The 27,685-nt window shown below is 39.6% G+C and overlaps 1 protein-coding gene across 1 annotated transcript in view; it reads left to right on the top strand.

Annotated features, from left to right (window-relative positions):
• Nucleotides 1-27,419, top strand: part of Ubxn4 (UBX domain protein 4) — a 33,720-nt gene extending 6,301 nt beyond the window's left edge. Inside the window, exons 2-13 of the mRNA XM_038349042.1 lie at nt 3,242-3,344; nt 4,655-4,683; nt 5,497-5,615; nt 6,995-7,169; nt 7,451-7,544; nt 8,924-8,978; nt 10,765-10,929; nt 13,141-13,265; nt 17,058-17,160; nt 20,575-20,706; nt 22,743-22,945; nt 25,186-27,419. Of these exons, the coding sequence (XP_038204970.1) occupies nt 3,242-3,344; nt 4,655-4,683; nt 5,497-5,615; nt 6,995-7,169; nt 7,451-7,544; nt 8,924-8,978; nt 10,765-10,929; nt 13,141-13,265; nt 17,058-17,160; nt 20,575-20,706; nt 22,743-22,945; nt 25,186-25,324 (1,442 nt within the window). The 3' untranslated portion in view covers nt 25,325-27,419. The remainder of the gene's footprint in view (nt 1-3,241; nt 3,345-4,654; nt 4,684-5,496; nt 5,616-6,994; nt 7,170-7,450; nt 7,545-8,923; nt 8,979-10,764; nt 10,930-13,140; nt 13,266-17,057; nt 17,161-20,574; nt 20,707-22,742; nt 22,946-25,185) is intronic.
• Nucleotides 27,420-27,685: the final 266 nt, after the last annotated feature.

The raw sequence follows: 27,685 nt of genomic DNA, 5'->3' as shown, positions 1-27,685 counted from the left end.
CTCTCTCTCTCTCTCTCTCTCTCTCTCTCTCTCTCTCTCTCTCTTTTAATTTATTCATTTTTATTTTATGTGCATTGGTGTTTTGCCTGCATGTATGTCTGTGTGAGAGTGTCAGATCCCCTGTAACCTGTAAATGGAGACTGCACATTTGTTTCCCAGCCGCCCAGATCTTAATAATCACACAGAAACTATATTAATTACAATACTGCTTGGCCAATAGCTTAGGCGTAATCCTAGTTAGCTCTTACATCTTAAATTAACCCATTTCTGTTAATCTATGTATCACCATGAGGCTATGACCTACCAGTAAGGCTCCAGAGTCTTCCTTAAGCAGCTACATGGCGTCTCCCTGACTCTGCCTACTCTTCTATCTCTTCTGATTTCCCACCTGGCTTTACTCTGCTAAGCCATTGGCCCAAATAGCTTTATTCATCAACCAATAAAAGCAACACATACACAGAAGGACATCCCACATCAGGAACCAGAGATACAGACAGTTGTGCACCTGGCATGTGGGTGCTGGGAATTGAACCCAGGTCCTCTGGAAGAGTAGCCAGTGCTCTTAACCTTTGAGCCAGCTCTCCAGCCATATCATTAGGTTTTAAGCTGTGTTGGGAACAGTGTTTTATATCTAGTACATAAGCCTAATGCCAGAATAGAAGAACTGAAATAAAATAAAATAGTAAATAAAAGAATGATTACATAAGATTTCTAACTCTTTACTGCCTCCTTGAAATGCTTACAGAAAGAATGTTTTAAGTAGCTTTTTTTAGGTTGATAGTTGAGTCATTTTCTTAAGAATTTATTATTTCTTCCTACTCCATTGTCTGTGGAAACTCATTCAGAATGCTCTCATTTGCAAATGGCAACTTTCCTTTATTTTCTTTGTTGTAACTTCCATGAGTTAGTCAAAAGGGTATTCTTACTGGTTTTGATCTGTCCCATTTCCATGTCCAAAATTTTCATAGGCTCTCTGTCGAGGACTGGCCTCAACAAAAATACTTCTTACTAGGGTAGGGGTGTGGGAATTGAAGAAATATAAGTAAAGAATATGAAGGCACATAAAAATAATAGGACAGAAAACATAGAAAGTATTGGGAGGGCATTTCAGTGACTGAAATCCTGAAATTCATCGGGTTTATTTTTCCCCAGCTTTTATACCCAAAGTAAACTGAGGGAGAAGGTAACAAAAGACTTATTAACATGATACATCGGATAACTAACAGTCAATGGCCTTATCACTCTGAGACATTAAATCATTAGCATTCTGTCATCTAGGTAGCTATAATATGCTCTAGGTCAGGTATGCTGAAGACCTGCCCTTCCCTAAGTGACCTCATAGTTACAATAGAAGGAGCAGAAGTACATTTGCATATCCTGACTGCCTGTCAGGATGGTGTTGAGCTATCTTAATTTCAAAAGACCTTCTGAATTAGGAGGTGCAATTATACCTGTCATTCTCCAAACTCTGACCTTCAGACAAGGTAGAAATGGGCCTGCATTTTTCAGCCTCCACAGCTCTCATTCAGATGTGTAGTCAAGTATTGTAGGCACGCCTGTATGCTCACTATGCTAGACATTTAAATGTTCATTCCAATAAACACTGAATACCTGCTGTATGCCTAGATACTTAATTGCTACAGGTTCTGTTGTAGGGATTTCAGTCATAAGATAACATGAAAATCTGTCTTTGCTTTCATGGACTATTTTCTAATTGGGAGAAAAAGACAATAAACAATAAAGATAATTAAGGTGCATAGTGTATTAGAAGGTGGGTGACCTGTGATGGTTTTCATTGCAAGTTAGTGTTAAGTGGTGCTGTAGTGATGGTTCAGTAGAAAAGAGCATTTGCTGCTCTTAAAGAGGCCCCAAGTTTAGTTCCCAGAAGCTCCATGGTAGACAATTGCTGTGTAAGAATAGATACCCTAGCCGGGCAGTGGTGGCGCACGCCTTTAATCCCAGCACTCGGGAGGCAGAGGCAGGCGGATCTCTGTGAGTTCGAGACCAGCCTGATCTACAAGAGCTAGTTCCAGGACAGGCTCCAAAGCCACAGAGAAACCCTGTCTCGAAAAACCAAAAAAAAAAAAAAAAAAAAGAATAGATACCCTAGTGGGACTGTACAAGCTAAGAGCACTTATTCTTCTTTCACAGGACCCAGGTTCAGTTCCCAGCATTGCATTGTAGTTTACAACTGTTCATAATTCCGGTTCCAGGAGATCTGAGGTTCTCTCTGTCCTCTTCCGCAATCTTCCCCTCACCCCCTATCCCCCTCCCACCACCACACACACAGGGTTTCTTCATGTAGCCCTGGCTGTCCTGGAACTCACTCTGTAGACCCAACTAGCCTCACATTCAAGAGAATTGCCTGCCTCTGCCTCCTGAGTGCTGGGATAAAAGTGTGCGCCATTATTGCCTGGCCTTTCTGGCCTCTTTGAGTACTAGATATAAATACGTGTGATTTATATGTGTGTGTGTGTGTATTTATACAGACAAAACACACATAAAATAAAAATAAATGTCTTTAAAAAATGACCTAGCAAGGAAGACTCATTTAGGTTTCTTTATTTATCTGCTTTAGCTTTGCTAAATGTTGTAGCAGTGGAAGCTATAATAAGCAGTAGTTACATTTGTATGTATTTTTGAAATAACCAACTGAAGTTATGGATAAAGTGTTTTGGGCTTGTTTCTGTGTTTGCTCTGTTGGGGGTTCAAACCAAAGGTTTTGTGCATTCTAGATAAGCACTCATCCTGCTATGGGACAACAACCACAGCTTCAGTAGGATCAGTTTTCAAGTTTGGTGAAGTTAAGAGAATTCTTGCTAAACTGGGTGTGGTAGTGCATGCCTTTAATCCTAACACTTGGGAGGAAGAAACAGTGAGTTCCAGGATTATATAGATACCCTGTCTCAGATTAAAAAAAAAAAAAAAAAAAAGGAAGGAGAAAAATATTTACTGTTCTTACAAAGGACCAGTTTGGTTCCTAGCACTCACATGGTAGCTCACAACTGTTGTAACTCCATTTTCAGGGTTTCCAAAGACAACTTTTGGCCTCCTCAAGCACTGCACACATGTTATGCTCTTAAATACATGCAAGGCAAAGAGCTTATACAAATAAAATAAAATTTGAAAAAAAATACTTATGGATTGCATTTTATTTGAGTTCTAGTTTCACAGGGGAAGAAATTTAGAATTAGCAATCCTGACCTCGGCATTTCTAAGAGTCCTTGAAATATGTTCACAGGTGATGATGAGCAGTCCACGCAGATGGCTGCAAGCTGGGAAGATGAGAAAGTGACAGAAGCATCTTCAAACAATTTTGTTGCAATTAAAATTGATACCAAAAGGTATGCTTATACTTTAATGTTTCATTGCATTTTATTTCTTTTTTCTTTTTTTTAAATTTTTTTTAAGATTTATTTATTATGTATACAACATTCTGCCTCGATGTATGCCCGCACACCAGAGGAGGGCGCCAGATCTCAGTACAGATGGTTGTGAGCCACCATGTGGTTGCTGGGAATTGAACTCAGGACCTCCGGAAGAACAGCCAGTGCTCTTAACCTCTGAGCCATCTCTCCAGCCCTGCATTTTATTTCTAATCATGTTTTTTTGTTGTTACTTACGATATTCTTGAACTATTAAGAATGTTCATTTTATAGGTACAGATATCTAAGGCACTAAGATATATTAGGAACTTAAATTATTAATTTTTTGAGTGTACCTTCACATCCAGTTAATGGAATTTAAATTATATTGTTATGATTACTATTTATACTTTATTATTTGACAACTTTTTTGTTTGTTTGTTTTTCTAGCTCTGACGTCTTGAAACACAGTATGTAGACCAGACTGGCCTCAAACTCAAAAACTCGCCTGCCTCTGAGATTAAAATGCTGAGGTTAAAGATGTGATTTAACAACTTTCTATACCTTTCCCTCATTAATTATTTTACATAGTTTTTCTTGATGGATATTTAGGATGTTTTAATCCTTCTTATTACAGAGTATTATGTCACTGTATCTTTTTACAAGCTAAGTTTTTTTAATCTTTTTATTTTATGTGTATTATATGAGTATTTGCATGTATGTCTGTGCACCATGTGCTTGCAGTGCCCAAAGAAGTCGGAAAAGGGTGTTGGATTGCCTAAAAACAGAGTTACAGATGGTTGTAAGCCACCACGTGGGTGCTAGAAGTCAAACCTGGTCCTCTGGAAGAGCACCACTGAACCATCTCTCCAGCCGCCAGATTTTTTATTGTATTTACTATTTAAGGAAGCAACATGAGATAATATTTTTTTTTCCAGATGGTTTCTCACTATATAGACCACACTGACCTAGAAATCATAAAAATTCTACCTCTGCCTCCCTGGCACTGGGATTAAGGGTGGATGCCACCACACCCAGCAAGATGGACATTTTTAATTTACAAACCCAGCCACCACTTTGTGGGTTATAAGAAAAAGGATTGTTTAATCTGAAAGTTATGAAACAAAAATTAAAAAGAACAAAAATGTTTTGTAAAATAAAATTCATATTTCTGTCCTTCCAGCATATTCCTATGTAATTTTTAAAATATGATTGGTATAGTAAATTTAATGAATGCAACACAATTGAATTCATGTTGTGATTTTTCTCTTGATTTTTTTTTTTTACAGTGAAGCTTGTCTGCAATTTTCACAAATTTGTATCCTTTCATTGAAGAATTGGTTTCATATAGATTATATTTGCTTTTCTTTTTTTAATTAAAAAATTTGGGAATTAGTTTTATTTGGGAAAACTTACCTTTTGATAGAAGCAATGTTGCAGTCTTTTGTATTAGCTATATATAATACATTATATAGCTAATGGCAAAGGATGTGGGTTTTTTTCCTTTTTTAAATTTATTTTTATTTTATGTGCATTGGTATTTTGCCTCCATGTACAGCTGGTTGAGGATGTTGAGTCCTGTGGAACTAGAGTTACTACAGACAGCTGTGGCCATCATGTGGGTTTTTTTTAAGTTTTCTTTTTTTGATTAATTTTTTTTTAACGTTTACTGTACATTGCTGTTTTGCCTGCATGTATGCCTGTGTGAGGGTGTTGGGTCCCCTAGAACTGAAGTTACAGACAGTTGTAAACCACCATATAGGTGCTGAGAATTGAACCCAGGTCCTCTGGAAAAGCAGTCAGTGCTCTTAACCACTGAGCCATATCTCCAGTCCTGATGTTTTTCTTGTGTAATGTGACTATCTGAAGAGCAATAAGGGATAATTTGGTTAAAATGTTAAAAGTCTGTGACTCCAGGCAAAATGGATATAATGATGTAGAATGAAATGCATTTTTTCACTCCTATATGCTCTTCAAACCATAAATCATTTTATATATTACATGTACTAGAGGCATGAACATGCTAGTCACATTGTAAAGTCCACTAAGGTGATGTGTTTTGCTTTGTTATTGTATTTTATAAAACTCCATGTTTCAAGCCTGAATTGTTAGACTTAATTAGCCTGTACAGATCCTGTAGTGTGCGTTCCATCCAGCTTCTTTATAGGAGACAGCGGAATCCCTTTGGAAGTAATAGCAGGGAGTGTTTCCGCAGAAGAACTTGTTACAAGAATTCACAAAGTCCAACAAGTAAGAAGGAACCAGAACTTTTGGGGGGTTGCGGGGGGGTTTCAAGGCAGGGTTTCTCCCTGTGTAGCCTTGGCTGTCCTAGAACTCGTTCTGTATACCGGGCTGGCCTCAAACTCACAGAGATCTGCTCGCCTCTGCCTCCTGGGTGATGGGATTAAGGGCACTACTTTGCCTGGCCATTAATGTCATCCTTATTATTTTTTGCTGTCTGCTGCTTCAAGGTTTGGATTGTTCATATTTTTCTGGAACTTTGTGGTACAAGGCTATTTTTTTAATTTAATTATTTGAGTGTAGAAAGCAGCCACAGCACTGAGATTGGTATGGCTTTTGAGTTTTAGTCACCCTTCTAGAGGGATGCCAATGTGAGTATCAGTTACACTCCTAGAACCTTACTTCTCAGACTGACTACAGCAATGAAGGAAAGAAGAGTGACTCTAGGATTTGATTCACTCACTGTCCTTAAGTTCAGAGCTCTTAAGCTTCAGGTTAATTCTCAGGTGATGAACTCTGTTTCTGGCCACTGAGTGTGTAGGGATGTCTCTTAACACATTTCCTAGTGTCCAAGCCAGTTTCCTACCACCTGCACGCCTCAGCCCATGGGGTCCTTCTCTCCTGTGCCCACAACTGTCTGTTTGGAGTTTTAGGGACTGTGGCAGGCCAAATTGATGCTTCCCAAACTGTGTATGTTCTCTGATCGCAGGCCCTTGAGGTAGCTCAATTTTAAACAATGGATACCCTCTGAAGATAACACAGAACTGCCCTCTGAATCCTATAGCTTGACAAAGAAAGATTATCCCAACCAGTGACCCATCTATCAGAGGAAACAGTCTCGCCAACACCTGCAATGATTTGGGACCCTTGAGAGAAGTGAGCTTGTCCTGAGGGTGGTACTGCCCATCTTCATCTGCCTTGCCTTTGGAAATGTCTTGAGTCCCGTCCCCTGGTCAGATGATCACTCTGCTTTAAAACCTTTTATGGGCTGGAGATACAGCTCATCCCCCAGTACCAAATAAGGAAAATTATGCTCTGGCCAACTTAAAATTGAATTCCATAATGTGATTTTTTTTTTGTTTTTGTTTTGAGGAAGGGTCTGTGGATAGCCCTGGCTGTCCTGGAACTTGCTATGTAGTTCAGACTGGCCTTGAACCTTCCACTTTTCTCTGCCTGGGATTAAAGGCTGATGTGCCCCCATGTTCATGCCATAATATGTTTTTTGTTTTGTTTTGGACTCTCCATTTCCAATTTGTCTTACTGAGGGTTTAGTATTTCTACTCGTGTGTGTGTGTGTGTGTGTGTGTGTGTGTGTGTGTGTTGATGACTAATCTACCATTAAATGGCTATAGAGTGTCATGTTAAGTTGCAATATGTTTTCTCCCGAGATGCACTCATCAAAAGGTGAAACATCAGTGACAAATGACAACCAGTCAGAAAGTTCAGTATCTACCCCATCTGCCTCATTTGAACCTAATGATGTATGTGAAAATACTGAGTCCAGAAACACAGAGCATTGTGAGACACCAGCGGCTTCTGACACAAAGTCAGATACTGCAACAGGTACAGGAAGAGTATTCCTTACTTCATATTTAAGGACATGGTTTAGTCTCACTGTAGCATCCCAGACAGATAATAGCAAGCCTTTCAAATGGGGTTACACCCTGATAAACCCAGCCAAACATGAGGGCTTAGCTTAGCTTAGCTTGCTTGGCATTCCATTAGGCACAGTGGTACATTTATGTCATACTACTATTCAAGAGAAAAAGTTAACAAATGGTTTATATCTTTTACAAGTTGCATTATTTGTAGTATTCTTATTTTGTTTTATTTTAATAATTAAGGAGGAGAATGCTCAGGTCATGACAATCCCTCCCAGGAGCCTCTTGGATGTTCAAACCAGAAACCAGCAGAGGATCTCACCGTCAAAGTAGAAAGGTTTGCTTTTACTTTTGTAGATAACATTTTGTTTAAAAAAAAATTACAGTTTCTAGTTATTTTGTTAACTTGTATGAAACCTAAATATAATGCAAATGAAGACTCAGAATTGCAGGTTTAAGTTTTTGATTGCCTCAATAACCCAACTATTCCATGAAAATTAAAATTAGGGTACAGGTTTTCTGTATGATTGAAGTTATCAGTCAGCTATAGACCTGAGCATTTCGTTCTATGCATGTGTGTCCTTCTGTCACTTTTGCTTATATTTCTTTATGCCAGAATAATAATAAGCTCCAGATGAACAAAAACTTACATCATATTATGCATATGTATTAAGATGGGGTTCTGCACAACTACTAAACGTCATTTTTTTTATTGGTTGGACTAATAGTAAACATCTCTGATTCGTACTTTCTAGGTTAGGGTTTATAAAAATACGGTAATTATGAAATGTGTTTGTTATGCTGTTATTAAAAAGTATGAATTAATTACTACTATTTCTAATACTAGCCTAAAACCTTTTAATATTAGGTAAAAAATTAAAAATGCTTTTTAAATTTTTCTTTAAAGGAAATTAATTTAGTTAATTTAAATTAAATTTGCCCCTTTATGTATTTCTTTAATCATAGCACTCAGGAGGCAGAGACAGGAGAATCTCTTGAGTTTGAGGCCAGCGTTGTCTGCAGAATGAGTTCTAGGACAGTCAGGATGGCTACACAGAGAAATCCTGTCTCAAAAAAACAACAAAACAAAATACTTCTTAGAGGAAACTAGAGTCAGTGTTAGAATACTTAGCTGACATGAGGTCCTGGGTTAAATCCTAAGCTCTGCAAAACAGTAATAATAACATAAGTAAAATTTCTTCAAAGAAATTAGTGTCTTCTTGGTCACTTGCAGCTGTAAATACAGGCAGTTGGTGAGATTCAAGAAGTGGGCTGTGGGACTCAAACTTGGGTTCAATGCAGGAACAATATAAACTGTTAACTGCTAAGCTTTTTCTCCATCTCAAATTAATATATTTTCCAAGTATTAGAATCATCAAAAAGTGAGGACTCTAATAGTAAATGATAAACTTCTGTTAGACACCTGTGGGTTCATAGATTTCTGTACAGGACAGGAGGTGGGCAGATAAACTGCTGTACTTTCAGGGAGCTATGTTTAGGTTTCTATATTACCCTTTGTTTTAGCAAAATAAAACTTTGAGACAGTCTGATTATGTAGCCTCTAGTTAGCCTCTGCTTCCTAAATGCTGATGTTAAAGGTATTCACCACCATGTCTGCTGCCCTCTCCACCCCCAACCCCCCCAGTAAAATTCTTAGTTATGTTTTGAATAATGGACTCTATCTTGGTGTTTTGTTTTTTTTTTTTTTTTAAACAGACTAACAAAAAAGCTTGAAGAAAGGAGAGAAGAGAAAAGGAAGGAAGAAGAACAGGTAGAGCTCACCCTTAGCATTGGTTCACTCTGTTACTTGAGGGAATTTATGATTTGTTGTCCAATTTAGCAGACTCAGAGTGATATCCTTAGAGCTCAGTGTTGTATTGTGTTGGAGGAAATTATTTGTTCTCTGCACTCAGTTTGTATTGTATACATTTTAGGATCTTGGTTATTGTTTGCTTGTCTGTTTGTCATGATTTCTATGCAATCTATACTGGCCCAGAAATCATAGGGTTGCAAGGAGTTACCATGGCTATCTGTTTATTTTCTTTTTTTATAAATTACCAGCAACAATTGAATAATCTTTTTTTTCACTCTGTGGACTGATCTTTTCAAATTAAGTATCTAAAGGAAGTTGATCTAAAATTGCTAGATTTGAGGAAATTCAAATTTGTAGACATCCTCAGTTTTTTATCTAATGTTGCATTCTAGTATACTCACCATCTTTCTCACAGTAATTGTGCCCATCTCTTTTGGGTCTCATTTAGATTATCATTGTTTTCAAGACAAATAATTGATTGCCGTGTTGTCCTTGGAGGGCATCACATTTGCTGTAGAATCTGAAGGCTTGTAATTCTGCTTGGATACAGATTACATTGAGGACACGATATTCTTAACAGAGCCACTGACAAAAGTTTACAAGTTGATAGACATTTGATCATTAATTATGCTGTCAATAAAAGTATTTTTTTATTATTTTATATTATCGGTGTTTTACCTGCATGCATTTTTCACAACACTTTGCATGCCTGGTGCCTGTGGAAGCCAGAAGAGGACATCAGGTCCTCTGTAACTGAACAGTTGTGATCTGTCATGTGGTTGCTGGAAATCATATCTAAGTCTTTAGGAAGAACAACCAGTGAGCTTAATAACTGAGTACTCTCTCTCCCTCCCTCCCTCCCTCCCTCCCTCTCCATGTCTCCCCCTCTCTCCCTCTCTTTCCCCCCACCCTCTCTCTCTCTTTGGTTTTTCAAGGCAGGGTTTCTCTGTAGCTTTGGATCCTGTCCTGGAACTAGCTCTTGTAGACCAGGCTAACCTCAAACTCACAGAGATCCACCTGCCTCTGACTCGTGAGTGCCGGGATTAAAGGCGTGCGCCACCACCGCCTGGGCCTGAGTCATCTCTTTAGCTCCATTTTTATTTTATTTATTTATTTTTCTTTTCAAGACAGGGTTTCTCTGTTGTATTCTGGCTGTCATGAAACACACTTTGTAAACCAGGCTGGTCTTGAACTCAAAAAGATCTGCCTGTCTCTGTCTCCTGAGTGCTGGGAATAAAGGCTTACACAACCACCACCCGACTTCTTCAGCTCTTTTTTAAAAATTACTTTCTTTTGTGTGTGCACATGCACACACATGTGCATAGGCACATATGTGGAGATCAGTGAAAAACTTGCAGCAGTCCATTTTCTCTTTTCATTATTTGGGTCCATAGTGTAAACTTTGGCGCTAGGCACTTGTACTGACTGACCCATCTTACCAGGAGATATTTTCTGAAGTTTTATTTTCTTTGGTTTGGTTTGTAGTGGTTTTTGAGACAGGATTTCTCTGTAGCTTTAGAGCGTATTGTAGAACCCACTCTGTAGTCCAGGTTGGTTTTGAACTCAGAGAGATCCACCTGTCTCTACCTCCTGAGATCTGGGATTAAAGGTGTACTCCACCACCACTAGGCTGAAATTCTTTTCTTTTAACTATATTCTACAATCAGCTTTCCATACATCAGAATATTGTCTGGGACAGAGATTGGATTATGGTTTGGGTTCACCACACTTTTCTTTATTTCAGAGAGAGATTAAGAAGGAAATTGAAAGGAGAAAAACTGGAAAGGAAATGTTGGATTATAAGAGGAAACAAGAAGAGGAATTAGCAAAAAGAATGTTAGAAGAAAGAAGCAGAGAAAAGGCAGAAGACAGAGCGGCTCGAGAGCGCATCAAGCAGCAGATAGCGCTGGTGAGCTTCTCTGTGTGCTCCTTCATTCATGTTGAGACTGCGCCTTTCTGTGCAGCCAGTAGAATCCCTGAACTCTCTTAACTGAACCAGCTAAGTGCTGGACCCAGAGAAGTGAGTGACTGGTGTCTACCTTTATCAGAAATGTTTGATCTTCTGACGTCTGTGATATTGTTTTGCTATGCAGGCTGATTTTTCAGTCCCTACCACACGGTGCACACAATAGCATATTTAGTAATTGAAAGAATATCAATCTGGCCCGGCGGTGGTGGCGCACGCCTTTAATCCCAGCACTCGGGAGGCAGAGGCAGGCGGATCTCTGTGAGTTTGAGACCAGCCTGGTCTACAAGAGCTAGCTCCAGGACAGGCTCTAAAGCTGCAGAGAAACCCTGTCTCGAAAAACCAAAAAAAAAGAAAAAAAGAGAAAAAAAAGAATATTAATCTGGTCTTTTGTTTTCAAGGAATTCTGTATTGAATTGAAATAGCTAAGAAAAATTGATACATAATTATTTTAATTTTCAGTTACTCCCCCCACCCACCCACATGGCTACTCCTCAAAAAATTATTTCTTAAGATATATTTCTCATGTATGAGTGTTTTGTTCATTTATTTCCCAGGTATGAGTGTTTCGCCTACATGAATGTATGTGTACCAGTTGTGTGCCTGGTGCCCTCACAGGCAGAAGAGGGTGGTGGGTCCTCTGGGATGGTTGCTAAGTCACCATGGGTGCTGGGAACTGGCAAGTGCTCTCTAAACCACTGAGTCAGCTCTGTCCCCAACCCCATCAAAATCATGCATGCATATGTGACATATTTGGACGTCAAGGACAACAGTGTGGAGTCAGTTCTCGCCTTAAACCTTTCTATGGGTTCTGGGGCTCAATCTCAGGTGGCCAGGCCCACACTTTTATTTTACCCTTGAATCCATCACACTGGCCCCAGATAGGGTTGTTTGTTTTCTTTGGGGGTAGTTTTATTGTTCTTTTTCTTTATATTCATTATATGTAGATGTATGTATCTGATGTATACGTGTGCATGAGAGTGTAGATATTCTCAGAGACCAGAGGTGTCAAATCCCCTGGACCTGGAGCTACAGATGGTTGTGAGCTCCCTTACATGAGTGTTAGGAGCTAAACTCCGGTCTTGGAAGAGCAGCAAGTGCTCTTAACCACTGAGCCATCTCTCTGGCCACTCAAAACCATTTTAAAGTTATTTTCTTCATGTTACTTTATTCTTTGAGACAGAGTCTCACCTTATAACCCTGGCTGCCCTGGAACATGATGTGTAGACCAGGCTGGCCTCAAACTCACAGAGATCTGCCAAGTGCAGAGGTTAAAGGCATGTGCTATCCCACCTTCTCTATTTATTAAGAATTTTCTAAGAAGGCACAGCTTTTAAAGATTCTCGAGCTGGGCATGGTGATGCGAACCTTTAACCCTGACACTCAGGAGACATGGAGATGGAGCTCTGTGAATGCAAGGCCAGTCAGGGCCTAACAGTGAAACCCTGTCAAAAAGAATTTAAAAAAAAAAAAAAAAAAAAAAAAAACCAAAGAATTTGTAAATTGTAGTCTGTATAAAAGCATTAATTTTGAGAGAGAGAGACTTTCAAAAGATTGAGGCATAACTAAAGGGTGACGATGGTTTTATAGCAGTTGCTTTTCTTTTTCTTTTTTAGATTTTTTTTTATTGTGTATAAGTGTTTTGCAGATGTGTATGTATAGACACCATATGCATGCAGTGCTCATATGTGCCAGGAGAGGGTGTTGGGTCCCTGGGACTGGAGTTACAGAGGTTTGTTAGCTGCCATGTGGATGCTGGGACCCTGTGTCCTCGGAAGAACTGTCAGTGTGCTGAACCACTGGGCCATAACAAGCTCGGCAGCTGCTTTTTAAATTAACCTATTGTATATATATCTAAGTACTGTCTATTCCTCTGACCATTCAACAAACACTCATTAAACATCACCTTTGTGTCATACTTTGTTCCTGGCTATGGAGGCAGTTCTTTTTTTTTTTTTTTTTTCCACACAACTCAGATTCTTGACACTTGCCTAAATGAAGGAAACAAACAAACAAAAAAACCCTCAGATCTTAAATGTGTAAAGTCTGCACATGAACCTAAGGAATTTCATATATTGTGTTTATCCCTTGTGTTTATAAACATGTAGGCTCTGACAGCAAGAAGTAATGTGTCTAATGGTGTTTCCTTCAAAGGACCGTGCAGAGAGAGCTGCTCGTTTTGCAAAGACGAAGGAAGTAGAGGCTGCCAAAGCTGCTGCCTTGCTGGCCAGACAGGCAGGAGCAGAAGTCAAGAGGGAGTCTTCTGCTCGAGACAGAAGGTACTTCTTGCTTTATAAATGTCTCCCAGAAATAGCCATGTGTCTTTGCTGGTTAGTGTTACTTTTATTTGTTTGTTTGTTTGTTTTTATTAGTTATTTTGAACAGATTCTCCCAAGGTTGTCCTTGCTAACCTTAAACTGTTTGTGTAGACCAGCCTGGCCTTGAACTCACTGACATCAAACTGCCTCTGCCTCCAGACTGCTGGGTATAAAGACATAGGACTCCAAGCCCAGCTCTTGGTTAGGATTTATGTAGTTTTTTGATATTGGACAATTGCTAACTTTCATAATCAAATATTAATGACCTCGTGTGGTGGTGCACTTGGAAGGCAGACAGATCTCTCTTCTGAGTTTGAGGCTAGCCTGGTCTATATAGTGAGTTCCAGGCTGGTCAGGACTACAGGGTGAGACCCTGTCTCAAAAATACACTTTTTTAAACTTTTGATTTCTCAGAGGGATGGGGAAATGGCTCAGAGGTTGGGTGATCTGGCAGAGAACCTGAGTTCAGTTCCTAACATCAAGTAGCTTAAAACCACCTGTAGCAACTCTTGCTCCAGAGGATCTAACGCTGTCTTCCTGCTTCCAAGGGCACCTGTACTTATTGACATACATTGACACAGACATACACTGACACATATACATAAATAAAAACACAATAAATCTCAAAAATAAAGAGAATTCAACTTGTTTAGAAATTGCAATAAAGACAGGCGGTGGTGGCGCACGCCTTTAATCCCAGCACTCGGGAGGCAGAGGCAGGCGGATCTCTGTGAGTTTGAGGTCAGCCTGGTCTACAATAGCTACTTCCAGGACAGGCCCCAAAGCTACACTGAGAAATCCTACTTCAAACAAAAAATTGCAATAAAAAAGTATGTTAAATCAGCCAGACAGTGGTGGGGCACGCCTTTAATCCCATCACTCAGGAGGAAGAGGCGTGCGGATCTCTGAGTTCTGGGCCAGCCTTGTCTTCAAGGTATAGTTCCAGGACAGGCACTAAAGCTACACAGAGAAACCCTGTCTTGAAAAAAACAAAAACTAAAAGATACTGCTCTTTAAATATTAAGTATACTGCTTTTTAAATATTTGATAAATTTAGCAGCAGTATAAGTCTTTAAGAGTAAAAAGAAGATTATTGAAAAAATTATAACCAAAATCCATGGGGAAACATTCTGTTCTGTCCTCAAAGTCATAGTATTTAGATGGTCACACTTGGAGCTGTAGAGATGGCTTATCAGGTAAGAAAGGTCTGAGTTTAGATCCCAGCACTCATGTAACAAGCCTGGAGTCCACCAAATGTCTAACCCAGCTCCATTCACGGAGCAGACAGGAGGATGGCTAGCACTGGCTGACTTCCAGGCTAGTGAGACAGTATAGGCCCCAGGTTCAAAGGACTACATGGGGAGTGACAGAAGACACCATATGCCTTCTTCTGGCCTCTCTGAAGGTGTGCATGCATACATGTTTGCATATGCTCTCCACAGAAACATACAAATTAAACCTCTCTCTTCTTTTAATCTCAAAAGCAACTTCCAAGGGGTAAAAGATGATGTTGGTTGGGTGCCTTGAAGCTACAATCAAGGCAGCTCCCAAGCCTGGTGGCTGGGAACCAAATTCAGGTCCTCTGCAAGAGCAGTGAGTTCTCTTAACTGCTGAGCCATCTCTCCATTCCTGATTTTTACAGAATTTTTAATCTTGAAATTTATAAGGTGATATGGGATTTTCCTTTGTTGTGACTATATTTTATTACCATAGGTTAAAGAGAAGCTGTTTTGGCCTATGGCAGGGCAGAATAGAGCTAGGCAGGAAAACTAAACTGAATGCAGGGAGAAAGAAGGCAGAGTCATGCAGGTGCCATGTAGCTGCCGTATGAGAAAGACACAAGAACCTTACCAATAGGCCACAGCCTTGTGGTGATACACAGATTTAAAAAAGTGGGTTAATTTAAGATATAGGAGCTAGCTAGCAATACACCTAAGCTATTGGCCAAATAGTGTTTTGGCCATTAGCCAATTCTAACCCTTGGTAATTTCAGTCAAGAACACAGCAAGTTTGAGGGCTACTTGGGTTATATATGACGTTTCAGACCAGCCTGGGCTACATAGTAAAACTATCTCACAAAAAGAAACAGTACAAAAGATTGAATATTATACCACCTAGGATAATTCTGTTTTAAAAGACAATAAAAGTTTGTGCATGATGCCCCATGCGTTTAATCCTAGCACTCAGAAGCAGAGGCAAACTGGTCTCTGAATTCAAGGTCAGAACAAGTGCTAGGCAGGGTCTACACAATGAGACTGAACAAAATCCAATAAAGACAGTAACAAGTGTTGGTGAGGAGGAAGAGAATTTGGAGCCTCTCTGCATTATGAATGGGCCATAAAATGGTGAAGCCATTTTATAAAACCATTTGGTAATTCCTCAGGATATTAAACATGGAGTTACCAGGTGGCCCAGCACTCACTCTTAGATATATATCAGAGTGGGTTGTCGTGGTTAGGGTTGCTATGACTGTGATGAAACACCATGATCAAGGAAGTAAAGGGGAGGAAAGGGTTTGTTTTACACTTCCACATCACAGTCCCATTATCAGAGGAAGTCAGGACAGGAACCTGGACGCAGGAGCTGAAGCAGAGGCCATGGGTAGGTGCTATTTACTGGCTTGCTCAGCCTGCTTACTCATAGAATTCATGACCACCCTTCCCAGGGATGGCACCACCCAAAATGGATTGGGTCCTCCCCAATTGGTCACTAACTGACAGCTGGATCTTATGCAGACATTTGCCCTATTGATGCTTTTTCCTCTGATGACTCTAGCTAGTATCAAGTTGACATAAAACCAGCAAATACAAGGATTCATAGTATGTCCACAAAAAGCCTGTCCATAAACATTAATGGTATTCAAAAAAGCTACAATGTGATAACATTTATCAGTTTAGGAGGAGATTCACCAGTAATAGAATCAAGAGCTTACAGAGCATTTGCTGAATTTTTGATTACATAATACTGTATGAAATACATACATACATAATGTATGAAAAAAATAATGATTTTTTTTTTTAGATGAAAGGTTCTGACTACGTGAACCAGTTAATGGTTGCTAGGGCCTGGGAAAGGAAATAGAGTGATTACTAATATGCTCAGGATTATTTTGGGAAGTCATAAAATATTCTACTGTTCCTGTGATAGCTACATGGCTTTGTTTATTTTTTTTATTGTTTAAATTTTTTAACATTTATTTTGGCCCTGGGATGGGTGTTGTGTGTGTTCCATGGAGTCCATGTGAATGTAAACAACAACTTTCAGGAATTAGTTCTCTCCTTCCTCTGTGGAGGAATGGTCTTAAGAGTTGAACTTAATTAAGTCATCTCACCAGGCCCTTGTTTTGTTTTTGGGACCAGGTTTCACTGGGCAAATAGCCCAGGCTTGCCTCTAACCTGGGATCTTCCTGTGATAGGATTGCAGGTTGACAGGCTTCCATGGCAAATACTTTACCTGCTGAGCCATCTTGCCCACCTCAAAACGTCATTTCTACTTTCAACTGCATTTAAGGAGAAAGAAAGATCAAAAAGAAACAAAGGAAGGAAGGAAGGAAAGAAAACTATTTATGGGGGTGGGAGCAGCATGACATGGTGCATGCATGGAGGTCAGATGACAGTTTAGGGTTCTCTCCTTCCACCGTGGGATCAAGGTCATATCATCAAGCTGGGGAGCAAGTGTCCTGGCCTTTCTCAGCAGCCTTTGTCTGGTGGTGAACGACACTGACTGCAGCTTGACTTTTTTCTTTTTTCATAGCACCATTGCAAGAATTCAGTTCCGGCTGCCTGATGGCTCTTCCTTTACAAGTCAGTTTCCTTCTGATGCGCCGTTAGAAGAAGCAAGGCAGTTCGCTGCACAGGTGAGTTCATAAAGACAGATGTGTGGGTTATTAAAATCTTGCAGGAGAGGTTCCAAAGCAGAAGAATGGCAGGAAATAGAGTGAGGTGGCGGGAGTTCTGACTTGAATTACACATGACAGTGTGCAGCAGACTCAGGAACATTCCTTTAGCATGCTTAATTAACAAGAGCAGTGAAAAGCCAGTGGTCTCCTAGTTGATCTGAGGACTTGCCTGTCCTGGAAAGGAAGTGGGTTCTCTTTGTTTTCTCATGGGTGATTACTGTTTAGCCGTTTTTCTGTTTGCCAATCGAAGGATCAGGAATTTACTTTAAAAGTGTGGGCTTACTCAAAATCTAAGTGACACATGAAATTTGATGACATTACAAGTTAGGTAGGAGCAATTTCCAGTACTTTTTACTCCCTTAGTCCTGAGTAAATGGATCCTGGTTACAAATCATCCTTCAGGATCTAAGCTTTGTATGTGCAGTATGGTTCTCATAACATCAAGGTTAAGATTAGAAAGTTGGCTGTGCTTTCATGGATGCAGCTAACTTCCTTGGTTGGAGTAAATTTTCTAGTTTCTTCTTTAGGGCTGTGTTTGTGGATAGGTATTGTTTAAGTTTCATTTTCTCATGGAATATCTTACTGATAGGCCATGCTTTGTTGGTACCCCTGGGAGTCCTTCCCCCTTCTGAACAGATGTAGAAGAGGGGTGGATTGCGTAGATTGGTAGAGGGAAACAAGAGTGGGTGGGAGAGGGGGTATGAAGCTGCTCTCAGGATGTAAAATAATTGAGAATTTTAATTAATGAAAAGAAATACAGGAACCCCATGGATGGGTATTTTACAGTATATTCGTATAGTCATAAAGAAAATTTAGCTCTATTATTAAAACAATTTTAATGACTAAAAAATATTGGGATATTGGGTTAGACCCTTTCAGCAAACTACTCAAATAGTCTTCTCACCATGTTGAGTCACAAGAGGATATGATGCCTCAGCGTGGCAGAATCCAACTCAGGTGGTCGTTCATTGCTCTGGTGTCCTGAGGACCCCACAAGGCTCCTCTGTCTTGTTTTAGTATCCAAATGGTTTAAGAAAACTTTTAACATCTGACACATGACCCCTGTCTTGCTTTATTCCGACTGCTGCAGGTAAATGGAGGCTGTGTGGGAAAAAGCTGTCTTCTGCGGACCAGCTGGACGGCTCACGGATTAAAAATGCTTGCTGCCATGCCTGACCACTTGAGTTAGGTCCCAGGGAGACAACTGACTTTTCAAGTTGTCCTACGACCCCCACACATGTGCTGTGGTGTGCATATGTCCCCCACACCTCCCACATAGTATTGCAAAACAAACAAAGTAGCAGCTGTGCAGTCAAGTCTAGCAGCAGTTGGGGTCTTCTATAGCGTTTGGAAAATTTAGGCTAATTACTCACCAACATATTTGGACTGTTACCAGTTTTTCTAATAAAATATTTGAAATGATTTGGCATACAGATTGAGATCATGTCTCCAAAAACATACATTTTTTCAAAAAATGACAATGACTATTATTTCCCTTAATACAAACCCCATTTCAGAATTCTATAGATACCATATTTCATATTTTTATTTATAACTGTTGTGTGTGTCTGATGTTTGAGTGTAGGTGTGTGTATGAATGTGGACATACATGTTTGTTTCATTCAACTTTCATAGTGGGTTCCAAGAGTCAAACTCAAGTTATCAGACTTTTTTTAAAATATTTATTTATTTATTATGTATACAATATTCTGTCTATGTAGATGCCTGCAGGCGAGAAGAGGGCACCAGGCCTCATTACAGATGGTTGTGAGCCACCATGTGGTTGCTGGGAATTGAACTCAGGACCTTTGGAAGAGCAGGCAATGCTCTTAACCACTGAGCCATCTCTCCAGCCCCAAGTTATCAGACTTTTATGACAGATGGTCAGTGCACATAAAATAGAAATTAATACATTTTAAGAGAACGTCCTTTTCATCCTGAGATATAAATGATTCACACCATACATTTAATCTCAGTTTCAGGAACTTATACTGCAGTGGGGTCTCACAGTTATCATCAGAAGAGGCTGGCCTGGAACTTGTTACATAGACCAAAGCTGGCTTTGAACTCAGATATTCTCCTGCCCCTACTATCAAGCCCAGCTTTTAAAAAGAAAAAAGACAAAGGTTTTTTTTTTTAAAGAATTATTCATTTATTTATTATATATACAGTGTTCTGCCTGCACGTATGCCTGTACAACTGAATAGGGCACCAGGTCTCACTGTAGATGGTTGTGAGCAACATGTGGTTGCTGGGAATTAAACTCAGGACCTCTGGAAGAGCAGCCAGTGCTCTTAACCTGAGCCATCTCTCCAGCCCAAAAAAAGAAACTTTTTAGCTGGGCGTGGTAGCAGGTCTCTTTGATCCCAGCACTTGAGAGGCAGAGGCAGGCAGATTTCTGTTATTGCAAATCTAGTCTAGCCTAAAACCCTGCAAATAAATAAATAAATAAATAAATAAATAAATAAATAAATCGATCAAAGTATGGGTCCATTCCAGGCGGTGGTGGTATATGCCTTTAATCCTTGTGGTCTACAGAGTGAGTTCTAGGATAGGTTCCAAAAGCTACAGAGAAACCCTGTCTCAAAACAAACAAATGAAAAAAAAATCCATAGATCTTTCCATGTTCTTTAACAAAGATAAAATTCAGTCCTAGCACAGAGGAGCTTTAGTGTGACAGATATCTTTTAAAGCGTTTTTACAGCATTTAATTTATGTGGGAGGTGTGGGGGACATATGCACACCACAGCACATGTGTGGGGGTCGTAGGACAACTTGAAAAGTCAGTTGTCTCCCTGGGACCTAACTCAAGTGGTCAGGCATGGCAGCAAGCATTTTTAATCCGTGAGCCGTCCAGCTGGTCCGCAGAAGACAGCTTTTTCCCACACAGCCTCCATTTACCTGCAGCAGTCAGAATAAAGCAAGATGCTGGGGAAATCCTTCAGCCAATGGCCTTTGAGATGCTGGCCTACTTTGGGCATGGCCTTGGGTACTATAAAAACAGATGCCTGCCCTTTTGGCTGCTCAATTCAGTTTCTGTTTCCTGCTCGTGCAAAGGACTGTAGATCTGTAAGTCTACCCCTAAATAAAGAACCCTTTATTATACTCCATTCTGAGCTAGTGTGGGACTGCTTTATTATAATCGCCAACAGCAAGATAATGGCCATACTATAGATGTTAAAAGCTTTTTAAAATTATTTGGATTTAATATGTCTCAGCTACTTTTTAAAACATTTTTAAGAGGTTTTTGAATTTATGTCTAATTGAACTTTTTAAATTAAGACATTTTCTAACAGTCATTTTAGAATCAAAAATGATGCAGATTGTTAGTACCTTACTTTTTAAAGCTTTACATCCACTTCTCTGTTCCAGACTGTTGGCAACACTTATGGTAATTTTTCGCTAGCAACCATGTTTCCCAGGAGGGAGTTCACCAGAGAAGACTACAAGAGGAAGCTGCTGGACCTGGAGCTCGCACCCAGTGCCTCCGTGGTGCTGCTGCCAGTATGCACACAGTTCTGGGTTCTGCTCTTTGGGTTTTCTGTCTGTTCTATTCTTGGTCATTGCTTAGAATTGGTGGAAGAGAATAAAGGCTGTGGGCAATTAAAACACAAAATTTTTAGATCAATTTATAGTACATTTATTGTATGTTTTATAAATTTGCAATGCTAATGTTTTGTGAGGCTTTGAGTTTTTTATTATTAAATTTATTTTTTAAAAGTAATCTTTTCTCATTTTACATACATGTGAGGTTTTGAATTTTCAACTGTTTTGTATGCAAAAAAGTTTACAGAAGAAAACAAATACTGAGTTGTTTCCTCTGTGAACTCTTAGCCTAAGACTAGACAGTCTAGCACAGTAAAATTATATGTATAACAAAAAATTAGATTTAATTATTCAAGTATAGCATGCTTTTTTTTTCTTGGAAAGGGTCTTATTGTGTTATAGAGGTCATTGTATAGACTAGGCTGGCCTTGACCTCAAAGAGGTCTTCCTGCCTCTTCCTGAGTGCCGGGACTGAAGATGTGTGCCACTACACCCAGTAAGTTTAGTACTTTAATCTCTCAAGGAGAAAAGAGGGTCAGAAAGCTAAAATGTTGCCAGGGTCCTACCTGAAGTGTCACCTGGGTTTTTATGTCCTGGTCAGTATAGTTTTTCCTATTCTAAACTAGAGCTGCCAGCACACTTGAAACAGCCCTGCAATCAGAATTTCATGGTATTTGCTGGATTTTAAATCTTAATCTTTTACTTACTTATTTTTCTTTGGTTTGTTTTTTTAAAAAGCCTTTCTCTTTGAATTAGTGAGACTTTTATTATCAAAGTTGTTAATTTTATTGCCAAAGTTTACTTTTTTTAAAAACAGTTGGTTCAGAGCTAGAGAAATGGCTTGGCAATTAAGAGAAGGTACTGTGGGGACTAGAGAGATGGCACAGTAGTTAAGAGCACAGACTGCTGTTCCAGAGGACCCAGGTTCAATTCCTAGTAACTCCAATTCCAGGGTACCCAACACCTTCATGCAGGCAAAACACCAGTGCATATAAATTTTTAAAACACAAAAGAGAGAATGTGCTGCTCTCCTAGAGGACACAGGTTAAGCTTCCAGCAGACACAGAGCAGCTCTGTAACTTTGGATCCTGTCCTGGAACCCAGTCTACCAGGCTGGCCTCCAGCTAACAGAAATCTGCCTGACTCTGCCTCCCGAGTGCTGGGATTAAAGACAAGCACCATCACTGCCCAGCCCAGATGTCTTTTTCTGATTCACTGGGCACCAGACACACATGTAGTAGACATATATAGTATATAGTATACAGGTAAAATATTAATACACATAAAAAAGAAGACCACTATTCTTTTTTTTTTTTTTTTTTTTTTGGTTGATTTATCCAAGTGTGGTGGCACACCCCCTTAGTTACGGCATGTGGGAGGCAGAAACAGATGGATCTCTCTAGTTGAAGATCAGCCTGGTTCACATACTAAGTTCTTGGCTAGTGTGGGTTATATTGTGAGACCTTGTCTCAAAGCATAAATAGGGGCTGGAGAGCTGGCTCAGCTGTTAAGAGCACTTGCTGCTTTTGCTAAAGACCCAACTTCGGTTCCTAGTGTTCATATGGCAGCTCACAACTGTCTATATATCCAGTTCCAGGGGATCCCATGCCCTTTCTTACTTCTGTGGGCTCATGCACACATGTGATGCACATACATACATTCAAGCACACACATACACATAAAATTATTTAATTGCTTTCTAAAAAGTAAAAAGTTAGGTATGGTGATACATGCCTTTCATCCCAGAGTGAATTCTAGGACAGCCAGGACTACAAAGTGAGGCCCATCTCAAAATAGAAAGAAAGACAGGAGTCCACCTAAGTCATGGGACATGGAAATCAGTAAAGATGATCGTTTTCACTTTCTTGGATTGAGACAGTCAGTAGAGTCTCATTTCCAGATAAAAGAAGCATCTAAGACCCATGTGGGATTCAGTTGTACTGATATAGTCTTCGCTTGCTTGTTTGTTTATTATTTATTTATTTACTTTCTAGGCAGGACGACCAGCCACATCTATTGTCCACTCTTCCAGTAGAGACATTTGGACATTACTGGGGACGGTGCTTTATCCATTCCTGGCCATATGGAGACTAATTAGCAACTTTTTATTTAGTAATCCTCCTCCTGCACAGACTTCAGCAAGAGCCACATCCACAGAGCCTTCAAACCCTGTGTCATCCAGCAAGTCAGAGAAAAGGTATATGTTCTTGTTTTCTCTGGTGGTAAAATACCCAGGTCATGTCCAATAGATCTCTTCCTCCCTGGTGCTAGAAAAGCAATGTTGCCTCTTTTTCCCCCGTTCACTGAACTCTAGTCCATAACTACTAATACAGGTTTTCTTCCCATGTATGTAATTTCTTTTTTGCTAGCCATGTTTTTCTGTTGTCATTCATTTGATTTTAAGATGAAGTCTCACTATGTTGCCCTGACTGGTCTGGAACTCGTAGATCAGATTGATCTGTTTCTTCTCCTTTCTATTTCCCAAGTGCTAGGATTAAAGGTTTGTGCTACCTCACCTGGCTTTCTTGTTAGCCATATTTTGCTTAATACAATGGCACTGGTTGCTTAAAGTCTTGCATAATTTCTTCCTTTTTTTGAACTATAATTTTTATTATTTTTCTCTTACATATCAATCCCAGTTTCCCCTCCCTCCTCTCCTCCTACTCCCCAACCTTCCTTCCACCCTAGCCCCCTTCCACTCCTCAGAGAGGGTAAGGCCTCCCTCCCCTGGTAATTCAACTAAGTCTGTTCCAGTACCTCATTGAGTTTGCATAGTTTCTTTGCAGAAATCTGAAAATAGAGAATATTAATCTAAGTTTTCTTTGATCTACTGGCTGATTTTCTTATTTGAGTCACTCAGAAGAAAATCACACTGAAAAAAAAACTAAGTACACCCTGGAATATGGTGCTTCTAAGCCAGACTTATCAGGGTGCATAGTAATCTCTGGCACTTGAGAGCCTGGTGGGTGGGCGGGTGAGGGTGTGGATCATGAATTTGAGTCCTTTCTAGGTTATACATTGAAACCCTGAGCCAAACAGAAGATGAAAAACAAGAACAGAAAAAAAATGATGCCTTTAAACTTGATTCTTTAACCAAGAGGCATTATTTTCATCACGAATCAAAGATTTCGTTATACAGACTGCACTGATAGCTCTAGCCCATACTCTGATGGCATATTCTAAATAGGTTAATAGAAAGTATTATCCAGAAGGTGAGGGTATATCACCATCTGACAATGCTTATTCTTGTTAAACACACTCTGTTAGCATTTGTCTTGCAGGGGGTAAGGTGTTTTAAGATGCAGGGTTTCATATAGCTCAGGCTGACCTCTTAACTACTTGTCTATAACCTTGAACTCCTGATCCTCTTGCCTCCATTTTCCAAGTACTAGGGTTACAGCTGCTCCCCACTACACTCCCATTTCTCTTGGACCTATAATAGACATTGTAACAAATCTATCAGCCCTGGAAGCCATTGCTCTGCTGTCTGGGCACTTAGTCCAGTGTTTCACTGATTCTGTGAATGGTGATTTATATGAATCCTGTGATTAGCTGATATACCATTTATCTTGAGTGTCAGGCAACAAGATCAATAACATCCCTAATCTTCCTGAAGAGTAGGTGGAAATACTTAATTCTGTATACTATAGTATGGAATAGGATGCCATGTGAACTGTTAAAACTTTTTCAAGTGAGTGGACTTGAGGCAGAGGGTAGAGTGTGTGGGTGTGAGAAAGGGTAAGACTTTATTTTCTGTTGTTTTTACACTTTCTGTTGCTAATAAAATTCTTTAAACTTGCTGGGTAGTAGTGGGTGGCGGCATATACCTTAATCCCAACGCTTGAGAGGCACAGGCAGTCAGTCAGATCTCTCTGAATTGAAGGCCCGCGTGGTCTACAGGACAGCCTAAAAAGAGAAACCCTGTCTCAAAAAAAAAAAAAAAAAAAAAAAAAACCTAAAAAATTCTTTAAACTTAAGACTCCTTCCTGTTTGGATAAGGAAGTCCTATGTGTTCTTGGCTGTAAGTTACCGGGAAAGGTTTTGAAAGGATTGCAAATGACTGGCCATTTCTGTATGTTAAGTACAGCTGCAGCTTTGTATAGCTTCTAGGGTGATCTCTAAGGTAGATCTTAGTATATGTGTCAGATTGTATGAGGTTTTTAAATTTAGTTAACTAAAATCATGTTCTGAGGTTCAGTAAGTCATCATGAAAATGGATAATATGATTTGACTGGTTTGACTTATAGAACTGAGGAGATTAAGTTACTAAAGGCTAATAAAATTGATTATTGCAGGAGGGACATACAGATACTGCCTGTAGACTTCATTGTTGAGTCAAAAATAAAATACAGTTGCCATCATCAGAAATGTGAAGAAACACTTTGTATTGTTTGTGTTTTATGTCCTCTTCCCTCTTTTCCTTCTTTTTCATATCAGGGAACCAGTCCGAAAAAGAGTGCTGGAAAAACGAGGGGAGGACTTTAAAAAGGAAGGAAAAATATATAGACTGAGGACTCAAGATGACGGCGAAGACGAAAACAACACCTGGAACGGAAACTCTACGCAGCAGATGTAGTGTAGCAGGCACAGTGTGTGCAGTCTTCACTCTTTCCCTTAGGGTTCCACTCAGCTAGACCTTTGCTGGAGAAGTGAATCTGCTTGTTTTCAGACCATGTACACAGCCTTTATTTCTGCTTAGAGGTTATGAGTTAAAGTTTAACCTGAAAATGTCAGAACAGACATAGCTGGATGCTAGGTCCTTGTATAGGGAAACCAGCTGCTCTCCCAGCCACCTACCAGTTCCTGCTCAAACTTTACAGCCCTCTAGCCCAATGTTTCATTTAGAATACTTTTTGCTTCAAGATTTTTAAGCCACACAAAGTAATTGGTATGTCACTGGGTAATCTGACCTTAGAGCACTCTGCTAGCTGACCAGGTGATAACCAGTGTTTAGCGTTTCTCTTTGCACTCATCAACAACAAACAAAATCTTGTAGTTTTTGATCTTACTTAAACCTTGAATAAAAAAAAGTTTTCTAAAAATGAGAATAATCTTATTTTTGCTGTAAGCATCTTTCTGTTGTACAGGGCTGTGTCAAGGTCACTTTTGTCTGACTTTTTCCTCCCAGTGCTGCCCTGAAGATGTCAGCAAAATGACTGGCTACCTTTTCTTTGAAATGTAAAAATTTAGGGATTCTAAATGTTATGGAGACCAAATCCCAAGTGTCCTAGGTCACTGAGGTATTTATTTGTTTTGTAATCTGTTCTCATCGATGCCAAGCAGTCGAGAATGGCCAGTCTGCAGCTTAATTTGCACACTCACATTTGTTATAAAGTTTCACATTTCTAGGACCGAGTATAGACTAGGGTAGAGACTAAAGCAAACCTTCCTTCACTGAGGTTATTCCTAAGAGTGTGGAAGACATTCTCTAATTGAACTTCTTCCACTAAAAGTTGTAATGTTTGAACCATGGGCTGGGTATGTGTGACAGTTCCTCTGTTCTTAGAGTAACTGCGTGTCAAGGAAGACTGACTTGGATTTGTGATTGGAGGGAGAGCTTTCTCCCCTGTGGGATAATAGGTTTGTAAGATGGGAGTGTTGGCAGGAAGTAGAGTGGCTGCTGAGCTGCTGGGGGCAGCAGAACCTTTCTGAAAACATGCCCAGAAACTTTAATGTTTCATACTTTAACAATAACCTTTTCTAATTAGTGATGATCATCATTGCAAAAGTTTAGCTATTACTAATTTAATTTAAAAACTGGAAACAACTAAATGCTCTCTGTGGATGTAATTTCTGCTGAGAAGTGGTACACACTAATCCAGCACTTGCCATGTTTACTGAATGCCTGCTGTGTGTTAGTGAAAAGAAGGTAGGAGACCTAGCATAGGCTGAGTCCGACTATATGTCCTAGTTTTCTTGTAGTCTTGAATTTTTTCAGTCTTCTGCATTGATCATATTATTTACATTATTTAAAGAGAGTTTTGCCAGGTGTCGTTGGTGGCTCACACTTAAAATCCCAGCACTTAGGAGTCAGAGGCAGTCTAATTCAGGGGCCATCGTGGTCTACATAGCAAGTTCAGGCCAGCCAGGGCTACAAGATAAAACCTTGTCTCAAAAACAACAAAAATGTGAGTTTTAATTTGCTAGCAACCGATTGATTTAAAATCCAGTCTTCTAAAAATGCAGCAAGCTGGGTGTGGCATCTCATGTTTGTAGTCCGAGTACTTGGGAGGCAGAGGCAGGAGTATCAAAATTTCAAGATTATCCTCAGTCAAGTCCAGCATAGGCTGAATAAGATCCTGTCTCCACAACAGCAAGTCAATATATGATTTTTTAAAAAATACTTGTCAAGTGGGTATGAATCCTGGAAAAACATTAAGTACCTCAAGTCAGTTTGTCTTGAAGAAAATCAGATACAAATCTTAAAATGTACATAATTCATGTTTCATTAAGAGGGTTCCTTCTGAACTTTATCTCTTAAAAAAGTACACATGGTTGAAAAAGCTCCAAAATATAAGGTAATGGTGTCTCTGTCATGGCGTCATACCCCACTACCATTCCTCAGAGGCAACCTCTATTAATAATTTCTAATGTAATTTTCAGAAAAATTTTATGCATATAAGCAAATATGTAATGTTTATTTTTAAATAAATGGGATCATATTGTATGTACTTCCCTGCATCTTGCTCCTTCTTTACAGTCCTGAAGATCTTGACCTGTCCACACACAGCTAGCTGCCTCATTCCTACTACTGCCTGTTGAAGTTTGCTGAACATAAGGACCCAACTGATTACCCACCATTAGTTGTAGTCTGTGGTTATTAAAATGGACTTGGTTTGAGCCAGGCAGTGATGGCACACACCTTTAATCCCAGTGCTTGAGTGGCAGGTGCAGGCAAATCTCTGAATTCAAGACCAGCCTGTTCTACACAGTGAGT

Source organism: Arvicola amphibius, chromosome 12, assembly GCF_903992535.2.
Source record: "Arvicola amphibius chromosome 12, mArvAmp1.2, whole genome shotgun sequence".
Taxonomy (NCBI): Eukaryota; Metazoa; Chordata; class Mammalia; order Rodentia; family Cricetidae; genus Arvicola; species Arvicola amphibius.
Note: the sequence above shows the minus strand (reverse complement) of the source record. Positions and strands in the feature narration are given on the sequence as shown.